Source organism: Nansenia antarctica (genome assembly GCF_963989245.1).
Source record: "Nansenia antarctica genome assembly, chromosome: 19".
Classification (NCBI taxonomy): Eukaryota; Metazoa; Chordata; class Actinopteri; order Argentiniformes; family Microstomatidae; genus Nansenia; species Nansenia antarctica.
The window spans coordinates 17042338-17053575 of NC_137692.1; the positions used below are offsets into that span (position 1 = coordinate 17042338).

The window sequence follows — 11238 nt, forward strand, 5'->3', positions numbered from 1 at the left end:
TCTGACAGCACCGCCGCGCGAGCCCTAATCCCTCACTGTATCGTAATCTATTTGCTTTGCATTCTAAGAGGATTTCCACCCAAAAAATATACAAGAACCGATGCTGGAAAACGGACAGAAGATCAGGCGAGGGATTCTGTTTTGTGTGTGCTTTTTAATGTTTTGTTAGCTTTAAAAAAAAAAAAAAAAAACATTGTACTCTTTGGGAGTCAATCCCTAGAGGAGAGACGCGGGTGAATGGAATTACATTTCTGACCGATACTAATACTTCCTCTCACGTAAACAAGAAAATGTCAAATTCCTTTTCGACGATACACTCACGCCGCAGCTGTTTCAAATAAGTGGCATCTGTCACCCCCCTCTTATCTCTTGACATATTTGTAATTCCCAAACCACTACTGTAACATCACATTATGACACTATTCAACACTAATTGTATGAGTTGACACCTTAGATAAAAACCTGCAAAATTGTCTCACAGCAGCCAGGTAAAAAACTATACACATAGAGGACAGCTTATATGGTAGCTTTTTATAATAGGCCTTCCTTCGACTGGTTAAATGATGTCGTGCATAAAAACAAAAAAAAGTCTTGAAAGCACATAAACTCCCCCTGTAAAAAAATCACTGCCATCTCAGATGGCTGGGAGAGATAGGCAATTTTAGCATATTGTGGGGCGTGGTCGGGGTGTGAGATGGCCTTGTTACGGTTTGTAAATGAGTCTAGCCTCCAGCACTTGCTATTATCCAGGTTATCTCCTGGTTATCTTTCCTCTGTGCAACAGCTATTCTACATTTTTACAGCTCTCTAGCTGCCTCGGGGACAGCCGTCCTTATCAGATTTAATGATGTTTCATTATCTGTGTTTTTGTGAGAATACATTTGAATCACTTAGCAGACATGTGTTGTCAATGTTAGAATGTAGAAGAACAGGGATAAGCAATGGAGTACAGACGGCGTACTGTACATATGAAGTCCACGTTCCCAATGATCGCCAGCAGACATCCTCGGCCCTTCATGTAGGTGTGGAAGCATCCGGTAAGTAGAGGGGATATGGTAGGGCAAAGGCTATCTATGTAAGCCTTATAATGCGTTTGTGAAGGCTCCTTCACCGAGGTTTCATAAGATGTGCTTCATTCACCTGTGGTCTTAATACCCAGGGATCAGTTGGTATTTCACCAAAATAACCAGGAACTGGAGTATGACGCAATTCTGGACTATTCCATTAGGTCCATTGGAAGGCAAGGCAAAATAAAAAAAAGTGCAGCTCAAGTTTTTGACATCATGTATGTGACCCATGCAGGTATGCAAATAACTGCTTGAGTGGATGGATGATATAATGAAGGTTGATATGTGAATCGTTCACAACCCGCACGTCATTAGTTGAGGGGCCGGAGGAGACATTGTGCTGTGACTGTTGGACTTGTGGCTCCAGTTTGAATACCTAAACTAAACTAAAATGGGATAAGGGCAGCCGACGCAGCCGTTCTATCGCTTTACCACTCCAACTAGGTCAGATCAGCGACTGTGACCTAGGTCAAGGGAACGGAGGAAGAAGGAAGTAGGGATACCATAGACGTACCATGTGACGTAATATGTTAATAATACGGATCATATTTCCACCTTACTGTTTTCACTAATCAAATATGGGTTGAATGAAGTGATTATTTAAAGTAGGGAAGGAAAGGTCCCTGGAAGGCAAGAAGCAGCACCAGGACCGTGGGTCTGATGCAAGCATTTAGGGGAAGTCAGTGTTGTAGTCTAGCTGTGCACTCGGCTGGGTTAAACCTATGCGAACCTAGGAGGAATGCCATGAATGCACTCAGTGTGTTGTGTCATAGGGGTGAGTAAGCTTCTCTCACCCCGGCAGCACGGCTAGATTGGCGGCTTGGAGTCAGCTCTGCGATCCCCCCCCCTCGCTGGAGCCATGGCCTCTTCACCTCACCTTACACCAGTTTGGATGTCGACAATTCAAAAGGTGTTGCCAGCAGCTCTAGTCGAAGTTGAATTACACGATTTCTTGTTGTGTGAGATCATTTTCTAAATCTCCATCTATCTTGGGAAAGTGACTGGCAGGGTAAAATGTGTCCTCAACAAGAACCGCACCTCAACTTTTACCTCCCACTCTAATTATCGTTTTTGATTCCCTTACCCGAGACTTCAGTGACACATAAAAAACAAAACCACAAAAAAAACTCAACACAAACTCGAGGCCTTGTATCACAAAGCAGAGAAACCGGAGCTGTTACCCCTGACTACACCCATGTTGGTACAGTTGACCCCTGCTTAACCTCTCTGGTAAATGTCCTCCTACCTAAGGCCACGCCTCCTGTTCCTCGGACCGTCCTATGAACTGATAAGGATGAGGATGTCTGGCGACGACTGTAAGCCAATAAAAGAGCAGGTTTGCCTTCGCCCTCCTTCGACTTAGAAGATGAGAAAACAGTCCCAGCATGCAGGCTACTATCGGTGAATCTCAGTGCCAGCCTCTCTTTCTCTCTTCTCTCTCTCTCTCACACACACACACACACACACAGGGTCTCGGGCACACAAACGCACCGTCTGATACAGATCGCATCCATGCATGCAAAAAAGGTCTATGCAGCAGCACAGTTCCAGTTAATTTCCTGGGATAAGAGTCTGCAAAATGTCAACAGGTATTTGAGGATGAACCAACCACACGTTTCACCTGAGGAGAGGGAGGGCCACCGGGGGTCAACAGGTCACGGCGGGCGATGCAGTGCATTGAATCGCCCTATCGAATACGCCATCAACGAGAGGTGCAAGAGGAAGTGTCGCAAAGCCATGGAACCTGTTCTTGATTCAATACAACATCACCATACCACACATAGGACACCATTATTCCCACAAGCACTCTGGTGAAATTTTGAGCCCAATCGCAAATAATAATTTAAAAAAATATGTATATATATAAACTGACAATATCAACAACTCCTGTCAAGCAGTGTTAGTTGATGGTTTAGGGCTGTGGCCATGTTAACATAGTCCCAGAAACAGTCCCAGACAAATGTATTGTTCTCACTTGATTTGAATTCCAGGCGTTCCACTTCCACCAACACCTAGGACACTGGCAAAACAATACCGACCGCTTAGCTATTACCCAGGGGTTTTAATTGTGCTGATTTCGGCTACGTAGTCAAGTTTGAATTGTGCTTTTTATTGATGATGATTAGTTCCAGATCACTACTCTTGTGTCTGTACCCCCTCAAGCCAGATCCAGGGAGCTATCAGTAATGCTGTATTTGTTTCTGGGTTAACTATTATCTGTGCACATCATGTTATTTACTCACAACGTTTGAGAACCACTGATCTATTAGTGAACAAGTCAATTAATTCAGCTTTCCAGGTTAGCTAATGGGATACACATGACTTATTTGACACAGCGTGGCTCCTTCGAACACTCATTTTGCCTACTGATTACTAAAAGGAGCGTATTATTTATATTATACTGTTTAGTAAAAATGTATGCAATAAGCAATTCCACTTACTATGCCTAATCCATACTGAGGATGATTTCCAGACCTTGAATGAATGAATGAAAGCATTTATTTCGACCTTTAACTGCTTTCAGAGCAATTGTTTCAATTTATATGCCTGCTTTCCCAGTTCAATTGAAATGAACACAATACATACATAAAGGCGGACTTTCTAATCTTGCATAACGTACTGAAAAATGCCTGTAGGCCTACTTAATATTCTAGTATGCGCGTTCGGTTATGGCCTACCAGTAGACCTACATTGTATATGCGTCTGATTTTTATCAACACGATTATGAAATTCATCCTCACGGTTATACGTGTCAATACGATCGCAAAGCTGTCACTAGAACCAATTTTGTTGTGTGATCTAGTCTAGTTTACTGTTGCATGTTTCTCAATTGATTTGGCTCATTGCTGAGGACAAAGTTTCATGCCCTCGAAACCGGTAACTAAAACTATTGATGAAACTACAAACAGGTGTCATCTTTTTCGTTTTTTTCAGCTTAGTTTTTTTCTTGCTACACGTGTATGTGTAACGTCATTTTAGTAATTAAAATACGGTAAGATCAAAGCCATTATTGCCAAACTAATGTTGAGTGACCACTGCTGGTTACAGTATCATTTAATTTAATCAGGCCAACATGTTTCATCCAAGCCTAAATGCTATCTGGAGATATTTGCATCTTGGAAATTGAGAACAATAGTTGCAAATGGGACAACTTTATGTAATGACAGTGGAGCCATTACAGTTTTGCATGATGTTGTTTGCAAAGGTTTCTCCCTTTGTATGAAAACAACGAGGAAGGTTTATCACCAGTATAGTTGGAGCCGGTTTCCCGAATGGTATCAAACCTAATCCTTTAGTAAAAACATTGAAGATGTTCTATGACGATTCTGTGTGATTGAGTCCAGGACAAAATTAATCTATGTTCGGTTAAAGTTGGTGAGTTAAATGTGTTAAAAAAAAACAGTTTTAAATGAGTTTTTTTATTTTTAATGAGTGCAAACTCAATGTAAAACTGTCAATAACTGAAATGTGTTCTTGTAGCCTATATGCTAGCTCATCAACACGACGTTTCTACGCTAAATTTGATTCAAGGCTGATCAAGTTTCTCTATTTATTGTTGTTCATATTTCATTCTCATTATTGTATTGAAAATGTCCAGTCGAGAGGTCGTCTGTTCCCAGGTATTTTGAGAGGTTACCGTGAGAGAGGTTGGATGAACACTTGGTCTTGCCTCCAACAATCCAATTATATTCATTCGAATCGAAATGTAAGTCTATTTTAGTTTGGCATTTGCTTTTCGCACAATAAGCCACGAAAATATAATTGTATGGTTGAATTTTCTCTAATGATTTAATAAATCATGCGTTAAACAAATACGGCTGGTTTGTAAACTAAATGCAAAGTTCTCCAGTACTTTTCCAATAACTAAATTCGGAGTTGTTTTCAATAGAAGAAAATTGAGAACCAAATAAAAGGTTACAGCTGAGCTAAAAGGTATTACAGCAAAGGGCTCATAAAATAAAAAAAATCTGCATTATGAATGAAGATCATAGGCTGGTGAATCAGTTCACTGGTGCCAGCCAGAACCAGGGCCAGCCTATTCCTAATGTTCTGGCAGTGTTTAGGTGCGGGCAGGTGTTTCACGTGGGGGCACAGAGCCACAGAATTGCTTAAACAATTCCCAAGATTGGTTGCAAATGTTTGTTTGATGCAAATTCTACAAATCCGCCCCTGTTTGTGCAACACGGTGCCCCGGACGTCTCCGAGCCGAACAAACATGTTGAATGTTCTCGTTGGCAAGGTGTTTATTCAGCTGCTATTAGCCTATTTATAATTAACATTCAGAGGACGCCTTGGCGATGATTTAAGATGTGTGGTGGGCTCTGTGGTTTTACTTCTCATAGACATAGGGCATTAATCATATCACACATAGGCTACCATTATGGGCATTAAATGACGAAATCGATTTTCTTTTGGGGCCACTTGATCACCAGGTTTATTGCAGATATACTGTATGCCTTCTGTAGCCTATAGCCCACATTAAAACATGGATCAGAACCCACATTTTCGGACAAGAACTGTGCCTCGTATCAAGGGAAGAGGGGTTGTTTTTAGTACAATAATGTATTTAGGGGATAACCCTCTACCCCAGTGCCTTCTCCGCGTGGCCTTCGCTCACTGTTAGAATATGCATGTCTAAACAACCTTGCCAAAGCCAAAGCGTTGCGATTTTACCTCTTTTTAATGGGCTCATGCCTGCGAGCAACCCCTCTCACACTACCTCTTCACATCTGACCCGTTAACCTGCAGCCCCACCTACGTAATTAGCCAATCAGAGGCCCCGCCTACGTAATTACCCAATCAGAGGCGGTGAAAGTCCTCAGGTTATTTGGGATAAACCGACTCCCGGCGCAACGCGGGGAAATGCCGCGCTGGAGTAATTATCGCGCCATTCCAGTCGCGCTTTCAATTATGCCTCGATCAAATGTGCACGGCTCAATATTCAGGGTTTTTAACGCTGCAGTCAAAAGACAGCTCTCCCTAAAGCAATGAGTTAAGTTAGTGTTCCAATTTGACATGATTAAAATGAACACACTCCTAAACGTAAATGCGGGCTCTATTTTGCAGCTTGTTTTAATTATTGTCTAATTTCCATTCGCCCCGTTTGACACTTCCTCTAAACATTTTAACAAACAACCAAAACAAAATTGTGACTTAATTCAAATGAGAAATAAGATGGATATAAACCGTAGTCGCATGTGTAATTCACGTAAGAGCATCCCACCTGCAAAAACATCATGTGGACTATGGGCCTATACTCCACTGCCTCCATTTGAATTCGAGGCACACACAGAATCCACTAGAAAATGAGTTAACTGATCTTTATTGGATGGACATGTATGTAAAGGTGGTCGCCTTAAGATACATTCAACATTTCACTGGTATTTTTGGAACTGTAATCCACATTCTCTTAAAGTGATTTGACTCGCACAGTAAGTGCTGCTGTTAAAATACGTCCAATATCACGACTGACAATGCCCAAGTTAGGTCTGTTTGAAAATGTATTACCTTCAAAGAAAACTTGAAGAACCGCAACCTGAACGAAGATCCAATACATTTTTGTATCTAATATTTTAGCATTTCATTTTTCCAAACGTATTCTTTTCTAAGGAAAACAATGCTTAGAAAATGTAACTTTGAATACGGCCAATTCGTTCTCTTTGGAATATTTCGAAAGATTTACATACAGTTCAACATCTTAAACAATTTCAAACTCAGAAACACCAACTAAATGTGGTCACTGTAACTGACCCAAATACATATTTACATTTTCAGCTCCTTTACGTAGCTGACTAAAATCTCTTTCATCCTAAAAATAACAAATTTCAGAAATAAAAACTATACACGATTTTGATTGGGATGGAGGTAAGCAGCGCACTGCGCGTGCGCGCGGACGGGTAATCCTAGTCATTCTAGAGACACGAGCGCGTGGCCAGAGCCAGGACGCTGGTGGTCAGCAGTTTGGTTGAATAGTCCAGTGTTAAAGGTCATCCAAGGTCATTTTAAAACAATTCTTCATTGACAAAAGTAAAAACTAACTCTTATTCCTGTCCACACAGCTCTCGTCCTCGGTTCTTTCTTGAAGAGACTGTTTTTTTTTGTTGTTGTTTTTTTTATGTCAAACTATTTTGTTACAGTACTTTTAAGTTCATATACTCTTCTTTTCTTTTCTTTTTTTTTCTTTTTTTTGAAATCAACACATTGTTGGGGAAAAACTAAGAAGAAGAAAAAAGAAAAAGAAAATCACAAGACTTGGAACCTCCAGGAGGCCTGGTCTTTGTAGTCCAAGCAGTCTGATGCATTGAAGTTGAGTTTCCACGAGGAGGCCGTCTGCTCTTTGTAATCCAGGCAGTCAGATGAGTTGAAGGCCAGGCCGGTGCCCCCATAGGCCTGGTGGTGATGGTGGTGGTGGTGGCCTGACGACTGGCTGATGTGGTGGTGTGGGTGGCCTGACATGGAGGAGGCCGTCATGGGGCTGAGCTGGTGGGGGTGGTGGTGAGAGTGCATGGGGGCCAGGTAGGAGCCGCAGTCCACCCCGCTGAAGTAGGAGCCGGACGGGGTGGGGTAGCCTTGGCCGTAGCCCGCCGTCTGGTTGTAGGACATGGGGTAGGAGGCGGCGGCCGCGGCAGAACTGGAGACGGAGCGCTGCATGCAGGAGGTGTTGGACGGGGGTCCGGGTTCAGGTAGGGGTGCGGAGGCAGAGGCGGGGGCCGGGGCGTTGCCTGGAGAGATAGCGGGGCTCCAGATGGACGACACAGTGCTGATGGAGGTAGAGGTGCTGCTGAGGGCCGCCGCCGCGTGATTCGTGGAGGAGGACGACGAGGAAGAGCCGGCACTGGAGACAGCCGGGGGGGTGAACTGGCCGCTGCTCTCCGAGCCGGTGCTTTCCCTGGCTGGCGATGACTTTTTCTTGGCCGGCCGCGCCTTGGCACTGCTGCCACTCTGTGCCTGCTGCCGACATTTTGCCCGCCGGTTCTTGAACCACACCTAGAATCCAAACCAAACCGACGAGGAGAAACCAAGAGTTAGCACAACCATCACATAAACAAAAAAGCCTTTCAAACATTTTCTAAAGGAGAAGTTCACATTGAGGCCACGTCGAAACAACATTATGGGGAGAAAATTGGGGTTATTAGCCATCAACGTTAATTTCCACCCTGGCCCCAATGCTTACTGTATACCTGCATGGGTCTAATTTCATACCTTGTAGACGCCAGTAAGATAACAGGCTATCGAGTTTCTCTTCACAGTAGGGTAACTCAATAGCACCAAGAGTGCAGGCTCATGTAGAGCATTTTGTTTCACACGCATTTTGAGAATAACTAAAATTGCAGAGAAGAGCTGCCTGGGCATTTAGCTAATGCCTTTCAAGAACAACAGTAGCCTATAATATCACAAACTTCAGAGAAAAAGTTTTGCTATAGGCATTAGCCCGAATCATATCTCACTGAATGGTACAATATAGCCTATGGTATCATATTTGATTATTTTAAATAAAGACCAGACATGTATAGAGATTATCATTCCATCATTCCTTAATAGCAGACAAAGGCCTAGACATTATTAACAAGCCTGCAGCTACTATGTCTGGTGACAGTCCAAATGGATCAATAACTTACTCCCCAATATATTTTGGTGAGGCTTGATTGACTGCACCATACCCAGCAAAACTATACGCATGGGATGTTCGATCTCATATTTTCTGGGGAACACAAGAGGGAGTTTGGAGGGCGACGACGACTACTAAGCGTCACCAAGGGTGACATGGACTCCACTCATCCTCAGACTAAACTCTGGAGTAACAATGATGTCAAGTTCCCAAACAGTAGCTTGTGCACCGCCAAAATGACGGGGGGAAAAAGGTCATTGACTTGTTTACCTGGACCCTGGATTCCGGTAGATTGATTTTCAGTGCGACCTCCTCGCGCATGAATATATCTGGGTAGCGCGTTTTAGAAAAGAGCGACTCCAGGATGTCCAACTGCGTGCGCGTGAACGTCGTGCGCTCCCGACGCTGTTTTCTTGGCGTTGCTAAAAGAAAAAAAAGAAAAAGAAAAAATATGTAAGAAAAGTTAAAATAATTATAATAATTATTATATCCTTTTGATTAAACTGTTTTCTAAGTTGTGTGCACAATACGAACTTTAAGTAGTTATATTCAGGGCTATTTGTAGCCTACATAAATAGTACATTTAAGGCATCGTGACGATTGAATAACTAAGCAGATCTGGATTCTAATGAATTGCATGAAACACACGTCGTGGTATTGCCTACATACCTTTTCTTGTTCGCCTATGGTTTCCATGTTGAGTTGTGGCTCCAGATCCTTCAATGTGACTAGTTTCACTTCCTTCTACTTTTATGTTGTATGTAGGCTACTCTCTGAAATGGTCTAAATAGCCCTATAGCCTAACATTTCGGGAGTTTAGAATGATAAGGTTCTATCTCCGTTTAGGGCAGTTCAGAGATATTGAGCGTCAAAGTTTTTACATTCCATTATGTTCTGTGAGATGGAACCTTTGTATTTTATGAATTACTAACTAAAAAAATGACAACATTTTAAAAATAACACCACACGGGCATTAATAAACACTTAATGGATCAGATTATGTAAAAAACTCAATTTGGACAAAAATTGAGATAGAACCTTATAATTCTAACGTCACGATTTAGCGTAGCCTAATTTAGTCTTCACCAGGCCTACACCACATAAACTCTTACTTGCCAACAGCCATATCGTAGCCCTGTTTAGTAAGCCTTACCTGGGTAGCCCACAGACGGGTGCAGCAGGTCCATGGCCCCCAGGCCGTTCATGCCGTAGGGGGGCTGCTTCAGGTAGGACATCATGCTAGAGGCAGTCACGGGTCCCCCCAGATCTTGCCAATAGTTCGATTTCCCCCGATGTTGCAGCTTGACGGGAGAGGGACCCGATGTAAGTCACTAAAAAAAAGGCAACAATATGTTACTCTTAACTGAAACACAGGCCTTTGTTCTGGGACAGGAGGCAATGCCACGCATCGGTTGATGAGATGTTTTGTATTCGTCTTCGTGCGACAGATTAATTACTAGTGTGCCTTGCATGCTGTTTGTTGATGGCAACTATTGGCAGTAGATATTAAAATGTGTCTAAAATAAGTGCCAAATATTAGGGATTTTTTCCTTCGATTGAGACGCCGTGCAAATAGAAAACGATTTGTTTATTTAAAAATGTTCAATTAGCCTAAATATTTCACTATAAAGTTAGACATAATTGTGTCTTTTCTCACCTCCGTTTTATGATAATAATAATGATAATTATAAATAGCTTTTTTATTAATGATCATGGGTTATGAAATTCGGAACATGCCTAGGCCTACTTTTTGTTTGTTTTTAATTGCGTACATAATAATTGAGTACATGGTTCTGCAGACAGTATTTTTTTTTTTCATGAGCCCATATGTTTATTTTTGTAATTGAGTGTTAAATGCTGGAGTTCTTTATGTCCGTTTTTGGTCTTACTTGTTGTATGCATAATGGGAAAATAATAGTGAACCTACATCATGAATTCACTGTTAACAATGTTTTGGCCTGGCCTATTAGGGACATATCCCTAATATGATAATTCAGAATACGCTACTTTTAGTGTGCGCTGCGTAACCCAGATATATAGCCATGTTTGTTGTTCAACTTAATAAGAGCTTCAACTTCAACTTCATTCAATGTTATTACAGAACAGGTCTATCAAGCCAGTGACCCACCAAACGGAAATTCTGAGAAACTGTTTTCCATATCACAACACAATGTTTCAATTCAATGTTGGGCCTTGTTGCGTTTGGGACGTTTTATTGGGTCCCCCGGATGGATGCGAGTGTAGGCCTGATGTATACCTCTGTCTATGTTATAAATTAAAACAGCACTCTGCCTTGCCGTCTAGTGACAAACACCTATTACTTAAATCACACAGCCACGTCCAATATCCTGGTATTAGCTTACCATTATCACAACAAGTTGTGGTGTACTGGAAAAGACAAAGTTAGTCACATTATTATGTAAGGATTGGGGCCTAAAGGTGAAAGTAAATAATATGGTCACACCACTTGATTGTTGTCATTAAAAGGCGACATAATCGTCACGTATAATCATCTCAATAAACGGAGATGGAGGAAAACTGAAGTTAAAAGCTGTAGGAAAT

At 42.0% G+C, this 11238-nt stretch overlaps 1 protein-coding gene across 1 annotated transcript; it reads right to left on the bottom strand.

The window, feature by feature from the left end:
- Positions 1 to 7310: 7310 nt before the first annotated feature.
- Positions 7311 to 9917, bottom strand: otx1 (orthodenticle homeobox 1; the record flags this gene model as incomplete). Its single annotated transcript, XM_080548824.1, has 3 exons — positions 9830 to 9917; positions 8947 to 9098; positions 7311 to 8054 (listed from the first exon to the last, which is right to left on the bottom strand). Exons 1-3 carry the CDS (start codon positions 9912 to 9914, stop codon positions 7311 to 7313), a joined length of 981 nt encoding a protein of 326 aa, XP_080404950.1. The 5' UTR covers positions 9915 to 9917.
- Positions 9918 to 11238: the final 1321 nt, after the last annotated feature.